The sequence below is a fragment of the Eubalaena glacialis genome, chromosome X, assembly GCF_028564815.1.
Source record: "Eubalaena glacialis isolate mEubGla1 chromosome X, mEubGla1.1.hap2.+ XY, whole genome shotgun sequence".
NCBI classification, from domain to species: Eukaryota; Metazoa; Chordata; class Mammalia; order Artiodactyla; family Balaenidae; genus Eubalaena; species Eubalaena glacialis.
This window is the reverse complement of record NC_083736.1, coordinates 109,850,758-109,864,930: the sequence shown is the minus strand read 5'-3', so window position 1 is coordinate 109,864,930 and position 14,173 is coordinate 109,850,758. Positions and strand designations below refer to the sequence as shown.

Genomic DNA, 14,173 nt, shown 5'->3' with positions numbered 1-14,173 from the left:
TGCAGTTCTTTGAAATAGCTAGCTCCTCTAGTATTTTTTAAAATAGTGTTTCATTTTCACGCCAGATTCAGGAATACAGATGTTGCATAAAGCAAGGCTCACCTCCATTAAGGGCACCTCCCCAGTTTACGGCTTTGATTATAAAGGTCAGATTACATACGCCTTCTGTGTCAATTATCCCGTAACGTGCTTCTCTCTAAAGTGAAAAGTCCTCATTATACGCATCGAAACGAGCATAGTAACAAGTTTCTATCTGGCTTCTTTAGGGATCTCTAGCTGTATGGTTGCTATTGGGGGGCCCAAATCCCCGAAGAAGGTGTGAAGCTGTCTTTTCCAGCCTGTATAAAAACCTCTTCAAGGCTACTTTCACAGAAACAAAATCAGTTAATTATGAAGTACTCCTGAGAAATCAGTGCTGGTTGCAGGAGTTCTTCGCATTAAATATATGAGATATCTAGAGTGGGGGAAGGAAGAGACTAGTAAACAGAACTGGAGACAAACATGGCAAGAGTGTACATATGGGGTTTCTCTCTGCCTTTGTGGAGTTTATGGAGACTGATACATATGCCAAACATGCTTAAGACACACACCCCTACAATAGTGGGCATCTTGTCTCTATCTAGGGCATGTATCACAGATTTCTAAACTGCATCTATAGTGTACAGCTGCTAATAATACCTGACATGGCCTTCAGCGTGGCCCCTGGGGTGCCCTGAGTTCTTTACAAAGGGCTTCCTTTTCAACCTTCAGGAAGCTTCTTTTCTTCCTTCAGAAGATGGGAAAGGGCAGGGGCCCTCGGTTCCATTTCCTGGATAGGGAAACGAAGACTCGCAGTAGATTAGCAAGCCAGAGCTGGAAAGAACCAAGTACTCTTCTTCATCCCACCAACTCTCAGGAGTGTTTTATACTTTATTTGGGGATGTTTTGAGGGTGCACATGGAGAGAGGGTTGCAGCAGTCATCAGGGGGAGGTGGTTGGAAGGAGACCTGGCAAGCAGAACCTGGGACCTCTCACTGGGGCAGAATGAGTGCCTTCAAACAGGTGAATTCCCTGCAATGCCAGGCCCGCAGGGTTGAGTTTCCAGAAGGAGCTGGAGCCCACTGCTCTCCCCTTCCTCACCTTCCTCCTCCCTTGGCCACCAGCCAGATATCTTGGGGTACTCCAAGGAGGCCTCATCCTGTTCAGCCCTTTTGGGGACGTCAGAACCACCCTCTGGGCCAACAACGTAGTGATTCCAGCCCAATATCCTAATGGGGTCTGGGAGGATGGGTTGGGGAAGGACTTGGTTGTTCTCCAAGATCAGGAACATTCCTACCACATCCCCAGTTTCCCTTAGCAATGCACAGTGGGTCTGTCAGCCATGACTTTCTCACTCTTTCCAAGGCTACTTGTGTTTTCATCCTATTTCACCTCTTGGGGCTAATGAATTCCTCAGGTTTTCAATATACTAGATAGAGTATTTCTCTACTAGAGAAAATCTAGAGCATTTCTCTACTAGCTGCCGTAGCAGGAAGAGCGCTGAGCTGGGAGTCCAACAGATCTAGGTTCAAATCCCACCTCTGTCACGTACTAGCTGAGTGAGAACAGGAAATTTTCATCCCTTCTCTGAGACTCAATTTCTTCATCTGTAAAATGGGGTTATCGATACCTCTTCTTCCTGTCTTGCATGGCTGCTGTGATGAGAAAATGAGATCCTTAACATAAAAGCACCTTGAACAAAAGCACAAACTCGGGTGCTGATGCAGAGTCATATTTGCTTTAGCTGAATCTCCTTCTAGCTCTTAGGGGGCTATTGGTTCTAGAATTCTCAGATCTGGTGAATAAGGCTGTGTTCCCTTGCTCCATCTCTGCATAATTTTATACACTCTAGTCACATCCCTTCCCAGCCTTCATCTTTCTAGACTAAAGAGTCTGCATTTGTTTAATCTATCTTCATATGGCAGCCCCCTCCACCCTCCCCCATCCCCTTGATTATAGAGTGGCCCTTCTCTGGATCATCTCCAGCTCCATTATGTCATTCTGGAAGCACTAAGACCAAACCTGCACAAATGTGTGTGTGTGTGTGTGTGTGTGTGTGTGTGTGTGTGTGTGTTCTCAGCTCTGAACCTCTTACTCTGCCCCCTCCCTAATTATAAATCCTAGAACAGGGTGCTTGCGCAAGACCCTCGCTCCAAACTACAGAGGAGACCGGTCAGCCCCAGGTTGTAGCCTCCCCCTCTTTCTCTACGCAGTCCTGGCCCCAAGGGGCTAAAACGGCTCCCTGTCTGGCTTGGGAGGCTGGGAGGTGGATAACTAGGATGGGGGGGCCGAGGGGGAGGGAGGAGGGGGTCTTGCGCAAGCGCACGTCGCTGCTCGGACCGCCAATGCTGCTGCCTCCCGGAGCAGAGGGAGGCAGGAGAGGAGGGAGGGAGAAGAGGGGAAGGGAGGGGGAGGCGGCACTTGGGCTGCAGCTCGCAACCAGAGGCAGTCTCTCTCAGCTCTCGGGAGGGACGGGGAGCGGCAGCGCGGAGTAGGATGCTCTGCGGGGCGCCCTGAGCCTGGGGCGCGTGAAGCAGCTTCGGGGGCCGGGGCCACAGGGCAGCTTTCACCATGCATCAGTCCCTGACTCAGCAGCGGTCCAGCGACATGTCCCTGCCGGATTCCATGGGTAAGTCTAGCCGCCCTGCCTAGGGGCGGCGGCGGCAAGGGGTGAGTGCGCTGCCCCCTGGACTGCGAGCGCCCCGGCCGCCCCGAGAGCCAGGGAGCGGGAAGCGGGGCGAGGGAGGGGGGTCCGCGCGCCCCAGCGTCGGGGTCCCGGACCCGAGCCCCAAGGGAGCGGCCCGGCGGGGGCGGGGACGACGCGCGGAGATGCGAGCGCCCAGCTTGCGTCGGAGTATCCCTGCCCCGGAGTGCGGGTGTGTGCGTGTTTGTGTGCGTGTGCCGACAGTCTTGCAGCCGGTGGTAAATCCCAGCTGTCTGGGGATCAAAACACTTCCCTGCAACCTGCGCCTTCGCTTTCCATTAGACGCTCCCTCTTTGCAAAGTCCCCGTCACTTCTAAGAGCTCACGACTAACGAGAATTAGAAGAAGCACGGTCCTCGCCCCCTCCCAACTCTGTCGAAGCTGCCCTGAAATTCAGAGCTGCGGTGGGGGGAGGCCTGACTTGCACCTCGCTGATGGGGGGTTTGCGCAACCCTGGGGGATGGGCGGCGGGGGGTGGGGAGAAGAATGGGGGGGGGGCTGGCAGGAGGGGAATTCCTGAGGAATCACTCGAGACAGCCCAGCCCTGCCGTCTGCAGCGGCAGGATCAACATTCCTTGAATTCGATTCCTATTTTGCTCCAAATGCCCGGAATTGTGCGTGAGTGTGAAAAAAGAGGGGGGACGACGAGTGAGAGCGCGAGAAAGAAAGAGAGCGCGAGCCCGCGCGTCTTCTGAAGTCGCGCTTTTCCTCTCAGGGTGGAAGGGAGGGGGAGGGGGGAAACCCACTAGCCTGATTTGGTTCAACACCTTTCCTCATGAAAAGTGGGGGACAGCTGCCTCCAGGCACCAACTTGGCTGCCCCTGGAAGCTGCTTTTTGGTAGTTACAAGCAAACAAAAACCCCAGTCCCACTCAGCGGTTAGGCACCTTCCCAAGTACTATGATTTCACTGGGCGGAGAAATTAATTTGGAGCCCAGGAGAGCGGGAGGGGATTGTCAAACCATGATCCCACCTAACCTTAAAATTCGCCTCGGATACACTTTAACCAAATCGAACTCTCTCTTTCCAACATACTTTACATTCTGCAAAAATCCCTCCGTCCCGAATTCTTGCCATCCAGTCCGCTCAGGTCTTCTCCGAAGAATTTGCGGGAACATCGAGGGGAGGGGGCGGGGAGGGGTTTGAACCCGCTACGTGAGCTCCCTACTGCCTGCAAAAGACCCCGTCTCAACAGAATTCGTTCACCGGAGGGGCCCCAGAAAGTGTTATCTCCTGGATGGTGGAAAGATCCGTATTTCCAGTGGTTTTGCATATTCAGTATAAGAATTTGCTCTTTTTTTATTTTTAAGGGCGTAGTTATTTGCAACGTGGTACAAATGAGGCCAAGGACTCGGGTCCGAATCCAGAACCCAGCAGTACCAGCCCCCCCCCCAGCTCTCTCTCCCCAACACACGCGCGCACACACACACGCGCGCACACACGCGCACAAGCACACGCACACAGAATGCACTCCTCACCTTGGCCAGCTGTGGCGCCAACGCAGCCCTGGCTCCCCGACGCCAGGCCGGTGCGCGAGGGAGGGCTGGGTGGAAGAGTACGAGGTTTCGGCCGCGCGCATCCCCGCAGTGGGCCACAACCGCCTGCAAACCCGGCCGCCCGCGCCCGCCCGTCTGCCCGTGCGGGAGTGGGCAGGTTAGGGACCCCGGGCGTAGAGCGTTGCTCCTTGGCACCCTGCTCTGTGGGTTGGGGAACGAGATGAAGAGAGTTCTTTCTTGGGCTCCCAGGGGCCCTCAGCCAATCATGCGTTTCCCGAAAGATCTGCGCAACAAGAAGATGAGTGGGCTTCGCCCAGCCCAGACTCGACACTGAGGGGAAAGAATCACAGATCCCGTATGGACGCGCGAGCCCTCTCCACGCAGCCCGCTTCGTAAAGTGCGCAGACCGAGGGCACTAGCAAATTCCCCAGTCGAGTGGTAACCCTGGGTTTCCAGAGTTTGGACAGGGGAGTCTCCCCGGAGTTCCCTGGCGCTGGTCCCGCACAGCCCAGGCCTGAATCAGCGTCTAGGCTACTTAGGAGCTACTCCCACTTAACTCAGCCCTGGCAACGCCACCTTCCCTTGCATGGGGGGAAGGGAAGTAGAGGTGGGTGGGTTAGTGTTTCAGCCTCCAAGGGCAGCATTTCTGAGGGGATTCCCTCTACTGGCAGGACACGACCGCAGCCAAAACAATAAAATATAAAACACACGGACACACACTGCACCAAGGTGCCTGCACTCTACGCTTGCTGGCTGGCTGGGGCGGAGCAGGCACGTGGCTGGTAATTTGACTCCGGCGCCCCTTCATCCCCTCCCAGCTACCCCCATCTCCCTTTTGGCAACACCGCCCCCAGGCGCTAAGGCTCCTCTACTACAGCGGGGCTCTCCTTCCCTTGCAAATAACATATTTGTGATTCACCGGTGGCCTTGGATGTCTCCGGTCAAAGAATTGCCCAAAGGGGGGATTTCAGCACCTTTAAGGAAATGTTTGGGAGACTGGCAGAGCCTTGAGGCTCTTGTGTGGGCAGCCACCTGTTTCCACCGATGCTCAAGGCTGGGACTTCTGGGACCCTCCCTGTATGGCAAAGCTGACTCAGGTAAGCAAATCCGAATCGGTTCAAAGATCAGCCCGAAGAATTAGCCAGTCAGCAACAACATAGTGCACAGGACAGGATACTGGGCCTCCATCCTTGCTGCACTCTGACAGAGATTACACACCCTATAATCAAGGGGTGGAATCAAGAACAGGTACTAGGTAGAAAAACAAGTGAGCAGAGACAATCATCCTACCTTCTGGCAACCCACACCTTGGTTCCTGTCAGATACATAATCCTGGAACTGGTGGACATCATATGGGTTGTGGACCAGACCCACAATTACAACTGTAATTGTAGCAGTTATAATTAATATACTTACTGAGTGACGTATCTAGGAACTCAGGGACATGAAATAATGAGTGATTAGAGTGAGCTTGATCAAGAAAAACTTCGTGGAGGAGGTGAATTTTGAGAAGGTTTCAGAAGAAGGGAGGGACTCAGATTCAAAGACCGCAGTGCAGGTGGGGCTCTGACCAGGGAGGGGACTCGGAGGAGGGAGAAGCTGGCTGTATTGGGAAGGGTGGAGACAGCAAATAATTGGGCCCTTCTAGAGCAGAGCATCCTGGTCGTCACGAATCTGGGGTGGAGGAGGGGCACTGCAGAGAGGGAGGGCTGCAGTAGTTCTGCAGGGAGGCTGCTGGGGGCGGAGGGGGGCAGGCAGTGCCAGTGACGGGATTCAGACTCTCCCACTGCTGTTGGTTGCAGGGCTGGTTGTTGTTGTCTAAACAGAAAGATACTGGGTGCCAGGTAGACAGGCTAGTGAGAGCCATTGGGGTTGTGACACTAGTTGGCCAGAAAGCTTTTAGATCTGGGGAGCCCTTGGGTGTACCCTATTGTAAAAAACCAATTCCATGAGCGTAGCCCATATTTATTCTCACAGTTCCCCCCTACAGCCTTTTTGATTAGAAAGGAAGTGATTCTGAGATGTTGACTCTTATTTATTCAACAAGTATTGACTGCTCACTAGGTATCAGACACTGTGATGGGCACTGTTTTCACATACCTGCTGCTTTATTGAAGTACCTCATGGTGTCCGAGGGTTTTTTGATATGTTGATTTACTAAACAAAATTGGAATAAGATGTTCCTGTGTTTACGGGAACATCTAGGCAGGCCCCAAATTGTACCCTAATAAGAACAGAACTCTACTTCTCCCTTCTTAAATAGAACAACAGCCAGGAAAATGTCCTAAGTAGACATAGACAAAAGCAGCTAAAAGAGCTGCTTTTTGGGAGCCTGGGCCACACCTTTAGAGGACAGGTGCATCTTGCTCTAAGTAGATGTGACTTTTCAGTCAAATTGACACTAAAGATAAATGGAAGGGGTGATTCTTCACTTTTCAAAGGGATTCACCCTGGGGTTCCTCAAAATGGTCAACTCCCCAAGTGCAGCTAGAAGTAATTTCATTTTACACAATTTTAGTCCTTAGAGTGTAAAATAAGGGGTGACTTGGGGGAGGATGTGAGGGGACAGAGAATAGATATTCAACCTAGTGATGGGAGAGTTTTCTTAGGAATTTTATCCCAAACTAATCCTATCTGGAGGCAAGGCCCCTGTGGAGCTGCAGGATCTCTGCCTGGGTTTCTCAACTGACTGGATTTTCAATTCAGGTTCCAAAGCAGGAAAAAAAAAATAGATTTTTCAAATGACACCATGTGGTTTGCTGAGTCACTTTTCTGACCTGGCTCCTGTTCTTTTAAGAGTTAGAGTGGTATTTGCAAAGGAGACCCAAGAGCTGTGAATAAGATCAAAAACCAGTTGGCCGGGAAGGAGCAGGCGAGTGATACCCTGAATTTAGAAAGACTGTATACACACACTCCCCCACATCTAGTCTCTAAGGTGACATGTTTTCCCTGTGAGGTGTTGAGACACTTTTGTGTGCCACAAAAATACCCTTGTTTCCAGATGTTCCCTCACTCTCTTTGGCCAGTTTGGGGTCGGGGAGGGCTAAGATGGTGTAGAAATGCAGACAGGGATGGGGGGCGATGTCGGTAAGTTTATGTTAGAGCCCCTCTGTGGAGCCAACTGGCAGATTCACTGAGAACTGGCTATCATCAAATGGACTTAGGGATCCTGGTTTGGAGGCTCATTTAAGGTCCCTCGAAATCTAGAGGAGGGGTAACTAACCTTCAGATAAACAGAAGAAATAAATCCTGCTCCTCCCCCGCCAACCCTTCGCAGTCTGTGTCTCCCCGCTCTGCTCCTCTGTTTACCAGCAGTCAGCTCCCCATCTGCATCCCAAATAGCCCTCTCACACAAAGGGCCCTGATGTCACAGGTGTCTCCAGCGGTCCCGTTGTTTTTCCCACTGGAGGCTGGACTCAGGCCCCCCAGGAGAGGAGCCTCGTTTCCCAACTCACTTTACCTCTCCTCCCAGGGTGCGATATAGCGCTTTAGTCTGTGGGTGCCTCCAAACGCTCAAGCCACTTCTACATTTCGATGTAAAATGGTCTTGGAATAGTACCGTATTAGAAATGACCCTGATGAGTCACGGCCCTCACTTTCGAGGCTGACGTCAGGGGAGAGACCGCCAGCCCCTCCCACCTCCCTTGGAGCCTTGGGCAGGGACCGCACTGGGAGAGACGAGATGGATGGTGGGGCTCACCCAGGGTGGCACTCCTGATGCTCTTCTTCCCTCGAGGAGGGGGTATCTGCTGGGGGCTGCAGAGCCAGCCACAGTGCCTCCCTCTCAGCACCATCAGGCCTCCTGGGTCTCCCTGGTTTTCTCGCCTCCCTCCCCCTTCCTTCATCCCCTCTCCCCTCCCTCCCAGTGGTGCAGTCTGGGCGGCTTCAAAGGCAGCTGCGTCCTGAGGCTGCAGCGAGGCCTCCCAGAATGGCGGGGTCCTGCGATCAGTCCCAAGTGGCCTCTTTAGGCCCATAAATGACAGCCAAGCCACCTGAGTGGGCAACCCTGTCGTAAGGCTCCCCACTAGAGAACTGGACTCTCATAGCAAGTCCCCCAGTTGCTTATTTTTATGAGAACTCCTAGGTGGTAACTCACCCCTGATATTTTCTGTTGAGAACCCCCTCCAGAAAAAACGCACGCAGAGTGTTGAGCAGTGCTTCATTCCTTAGAAAAAAAAAATTAAATTCAAAAGCAAGTCTAGATACCATTTTTCTATCTGACTTAATAAGCCTGTTTTCGAAAAAAAATATTGGTTTGCACTATCATGTCCGATAAGCACTGAGTAGGAGAACGGGTTTCTCATCATCTGTATTTATGTCACCCTCACATAAGCCTAAACGGTGTAAGTTATAATCCTCCCCATCTACCTCCCCCGATACATATCTTTGTGGACTAATGGCCTCCAAACACTTACTTTATTACACGCATTTGTTATGTGGCAAATCTTGCCAACACACCATTTTTAAAGTTTATACATGAGGTGGCAAATGTCAGAAATAAATGAAAAAACAAAAATCCCAGTACCTGGGTTGGTTCTGATATTTACACTGAAAATGAAATTTCCTATCTCCAGCTTATGAAAAAACCCTTCTTAGTTGCATATTGGCCTTAAAATATTTTCATTTAATATCTCCACAGTACACTTTCCATCTATCATGTACCTTATAATTTGGCTTAAAAAAGAAACACTTCACTAAGTGGGTATGATACATCTTTTATCGAATGTGTTTAGTTTTGTTTTTATGTAACTGGTACAATTTCTTCTGTTGTTTATTTTCAAACTGGAAACGTATATACATTATTGTAAACGTAACACCTGATGACTGCAAAAATCTAAAGCTCCATCCCTTCCCCATAATCCCACTCCCCAGAGATAACCCCAGTTACCAGTTGAAGTAGGAAAGAAAAACCTTCCTAGTGATTTTTTTCTGTAAGTCCATCCCTTCTCCAGCCGAAATGAGCAATTTCAGTTTCTCTGTGTGCTTTCAGGAGCCTTTAATCGGAGGAAACGAAACTCCATCTATGTCACCGTGACTTTACTTATTGTGTCCGTGTTGATTCTCACGGTGGGCCTCGCCGCAACCACCAGGACCCAGAATGTGACTGTTGGAGGTTATTACCCGGGAGTTATTGTGAGTATCAAAGGCATAGGTAGGTCTCAGTAGCTTGCTGCCTACAGACATTTGGTTCTACTCTGATGGTTTTCAATTCTGTTTGAGTTTCCGTGTTTGCTCAGTTTTCCTCCTTTATATATCTCTACCTTTATATAGAGAAACAGCTCTGGGCTGGTTTCGAAGAGCACTGGACTAAGACTCAGAAGAATCCCAGCTCCATCCCTAACTAGCAGTGTGATCCTGAGCAAGTCATCTCACTCTTTAGGACCTCAGTTTTCTGGTCTAGGACATGTTACTAATTAGCAGTGTTAACCTTAGGCTGAGGTCCTTTCCTCTCTGGGCATCTGCTTTCCTATATATATAATAGGGGTCACCTGACCTTACCTGAAATCTGAGGACCCTTGCAGCTTGACAGTCTGTGACGCACAGCACTGATCTCCAAAGTCATCCTGCCCTCCTCTCAGGAAAAATATGTGGAATGTTTACTCCTCAAATATGTGTATTTATTCATTTACAAATTATATGCATATTCATAAAACATACAAAAATGGAAGTTCAAAAATTAGATTAAAATGAAATACACTTTAATTTTTAATATCTTCATACTAACACTAACTAAAATTTCAGGGAGTGATATGCACTTCACATGAAATCTCACTAAAGATAGTGGCTGTAAGTCGTTATTTCAAATAGCTTACTAGATAATTTTGAATATTTTGGGCTTTCTTCTCAGATATGAACAGATTGTCATGGGCATCATTGTTTGTTTTTTTAAAATAATTAATTAATTAATTAATGGCTGTGTTGGGTCTTCGTTTCTGTGCGAGGGTTTTCTCTAGTTGTGGCAAGCAGGGGCCACTCTTCATCGCGGTGCGCGGGCCTCTCACTATCGTGGCCTCTCTTGTTGCGGAGCACAGGCTCCAGACGCGCAGGCTCAGTAGTTGTGGCTCACGGGCCCAGTTGCTCCGCGGCACGTGGGATCTTCCCAGACCAGGGCTCGAACCCGTGTCCCCTGCATTGGCAGGCAGGTTCTCAACCACTGCGCCACCAGGGAAGCCCATCATTGTGTGTGTGTGTGTGTGTTTTTTTTAATAAATTTATTTATTTATTTATTTATAGCTGTGTTGGGTCTTCGTTTCTGTGCGAGGGCTTTCTCTAGTTGCGGCGAGCGGGGGCCACTCTTCATTATGGTGCGCGGGCCTCTCACTATTGCGGCCTCTCTTGTTGCGGAGCACAGGCTCCAGCCGCGCAGGCTCAGTAGTTGTGGCTCACGGGCCTAGTTGCTCCACGGCATGTGGGATCTTCCCAGACCAGGGCTCGAACCCGTGTCCCCTGCATTGGCAGGCAGATTCTCAACCACTGCGCCACCAGGGAAGCCCCATCATTGTTTTTTTAATGTGATCTCACAGTGTGGCTGACAAAGAGCTCACCCTGAGAGTTCCAAGGGTCAGCTCTGTCATTTTCTTGCTGTGCTACGTTATTAGGGTCATCTTCAACTCATGGTTTATCAACAGGAGTGTTTCCAAACTCCTTGTCCATTTTCTTGGGACTAGTTTAGTGAAGACTAGATAAGACTATCCGGGCACACGTAAACTGCCCCACCACCAACCCTTTGCTGCTTGGAGCCTGCCCTCCTCCAGAACGATAGCTCTCGCCTTGTCACCTGACATTCACACCGAGGGAGGGCGCCAGTGACAGTCTGTTCATTGAATATCTGTAACGCGTAATTTCTTTCTTATTCTTTTAGATAAACAAAAAATAGGAAACAAGAGTTCAAATAGTTTCTTTCCATACTTCAGTGGATTGTTTTACCCATCCCCGGGCTGCATGCAATCCACTCTGGAAAACGCTGAACTCTTTGCATACAAAACCTCATTTTATATCAAATCATCACGTATATGAAATGAAATGAAATATATACCATTTTATTTGCCAATATAATTGAGGAAAAAAGAAAAGAAAAAGAAAACCAAACAAAAACCTCATTTGGATCTACACACACTGTTATTGAACCCTAAAACCTAACTCTAGAGGTTGGATCGTATTTTGAATATCAACTAAATGACTTACCAGTTGTAACTGCTAGAGAGCGGGAAGGAAGGTTAGGATGGGTTTTTGTTTTTGTTGTTTACATTTTAGGTTATCAGGGAGGGCAGACGGCTTTGTTGCTGTTGTTTTGTTTCTTTTCTTTTTTACTCTTTTTTTGGAGTGGGGGGTGTTGGAAAGAGAAGCAAAGGAAGGGGAAGGGATTAAAGATGGATGCCTTTGACAAACCGGCGCCGTGAGTGACCAAGCCTGACGCCTGTTGCCTAGGTCACCGATTCCGCAGTCTGCCTTCTCAATAGCCCTAGCAGGAGCCGGGGCCTGACACGGGGGCCCAGCTGCTGAAGGCCGCCCGCCCTTCCCGGGAAGTTCCTTCGCAGCTCTTGAGCCGAGCCGAGGGCAGGTGTCCCACAGACACCGTCTGGTGCCCTCTGCTAAGCATGTGATGTGAGAACTCACCCGGTCCACTTCCTGTGGTGAGGCAAGAAAACCAGTCATCAGCAGACTTGGCTTTTATTTTTAAACACAAGAGGGGCGGGGGACAGAGGAAGGGGGGGTAAGATTGCATTTTGGTGGCTTGGGAAAGCAATTTATAGGGTCTGCGTGACTTCGTGGGCTTCAGGTAGCTGCATTTAGCAAAAGGTTTCTGACTGATGAGCAAATGCTCAAGCCAAGATTCAGACTCTCCCTGGGTGAGAGGAAGGTATTTTCCATGTCACTTAAGAGTAGCAACTACTATTCATGAACGGTGCCTCTGAACCTTCTCTGTAGAATAGCTGCCTGTGGGTGGCTGGGTTGGAATACGTTAACAAAGGAAGGAGGGCGTGTGATTGTTGTTACTGGAGTACCTGACGTTCAGCTAGCACTGGAAGTTGAAGCAGTGGGGGCGTGTGTCTGTGCGTGTGCGTCTGGCTAAGAGCTAATATGGAAATGTTAATAGGAGAGCCAGCCCTAGCAGTGTGCCCTATGGTTTAACCTTAATTTTTTGGCTTTTATAGTTCCTGTAGATTGTTTCTTTAAAATGGGTTTTAATTCTAGGAAGTGAAGGGGGGAAGACTGCAGATTGAAGAGCAGAAAAATCCATTTGAGTTGATAGGTCAGATCATGTTATAACAAATACAATAAACAACTCATACCTCTGAAACAATAAGTGCCTGAGAATCCAGATTTATCCGGGACTGGGATGCTTTCACTAATTGAATAGTTTGGTTATTAGAGAGGTATTATATAAACTCTAAGCCAGTGGTTTCCCCACCTTGGTGTGTATTTTAATAAACACCCCAGGGGAGTCTAATTCAGGTGGGTCGGCAACCACCTGGAGAACTAAAACACAATAAACAAAGTACGCTTGCAATAAAACCAGAAATTAGGGAGCAGTTACTAGATTTAAAGACGACTTAAAGACTACTTACCATACAATTCATTTAAATATTGAGATCTCAGGCATTGAAAAATATAATCGTGTTTGCATAACTCTAAGTCATGCAAAACTTTTCTGAGCCATCTTTATTTTACCAAACGAGATGCCCTTGTACAGTGAGGTGTATTATGATAGGGTGTTAGCTACTCTACCTGAGCTAGAATGTGGTATCATCATCCTAAGACATGTATGCAACAGGCATCTTTAAAGATGTGCTCATCTGTACAGGCTAAAATGTAAAATTTTTTAAAAATTAAAACCAACACAGAAAGACAAACTGGCTTAGGATTTTTACTGTCCTCGAATGTTCAAGACATAGTCCGTTCCAGAAGAGTTCCAGTGAGCTTTCTACTCTGGAGGCCTAAAAAAAGCCAAGAGCCTCAGTTGTATGAAGATGGAAAAGGCAGGAGAGAGAGCCAGCTCGTTCTCTATAGCTCTCTAACCTTACATCCAGGAGAACGAGGCCTCTGCATGTGTTTCCCATGCAACCCACAAGATGGAGTTGGCCACCTGATCAGTGCTGAAAGCCTTTCACTCTAGAACCTTCTCCCCCAGCTGTTATACTGCTAGGGCCCACAGCAGCCTGGGTTTTCTTTCAGGAAAGAAACCAGGAGCTTCTGTCCCCTCTCCCAGGCGGGGGAAGGGGGGGGTCCAGTTAGTTGAAAATTATATCAGAGTTGCCATGGGGTAGTAGGAGGCAGAGACAACAGGGGTCATTCAAAACAGTCAATAGGCCAGAAACCTTCTCTAGGCCAGCGTGGCTTCAGCTTCACACGTGAAGACTCTTGATAAATCCAGCAAAGTTTTGACTAACTTGAATGTTCAGGAACTAGAAGGAGGTCTGGATAGTGGGATTTTGTGGTTTATTGTGAATTAGGCAGAAATTTTTTCTACCTCTTGTTGAAAATGTTTCTAAAATATAAGATCATTCTAAGATAAAGTTCCTAGCTTAGTAAGTACATTTCAGAGATGACACTTGAGTCTTGATTTGCTAGATAAGACTAACCTTCATTGGCTTCCTGTTGCCTCCTTAGCATTGTCATTCAAAGGTCTCTGAAGATGCCTTGGCCTGGTCTCCCACACCTTTCTTTTACCAAAATTGTCAATTCACAGTCCCCTGAACATGACTTGGGCTGGAACGGCCTCCCTGTGCTCTCTCTCTCTGTTTATCCAAATGCTCTGTCCTATTCCAACTTAAAGACACAGCTGGGACATTTCTCAGCTACTGGGATCCACAGTGGTGTCTACCATCTTTGAACTCCCTACCGTAGATTTCCTTCCACTCATAGTTCTTGGGAAATAGTCACATTCTGCTTTGTGGGATGTTGGGCTATATTCTCATTTAGCTTTGTTTATACAGGTCCACAATCCCTTATCTG

The 14,173-nt window shown here is 48.8% G+C and overlaps 1 protein-coding gene across 3 annotated transcripts in view; it reads left to right on the top strand.

The window, feature by feature from the left end:
* Positions 1–2,487: 2,487 nt before the first annotated feature.
* Positions 2,488–14,173, top strand: part of TMEM255A (transmembrane protein 255A) — a 46,768-nt gene continuing 35,082 nt past the window's right edge. For all 3 annotated transcript variants that reach the window (XM_061178625.1, XM_061178624.1, XM_061178626.1), the window contains exons 1-2: positions 2,488–2,647; positions 9,207–9,349. In XM_061178625.1, coding sequence (XP_061034608.1) covers positions 2,590–2,647; positions 9,207–9,349 — 201 coding nt within the window. In that variant the 5' untranslated portion in view covers positions 2,488–2,589. The remainder of the gene's footprint in view (positions 2,648–9,206; positions 9,350–14,173) is intronic.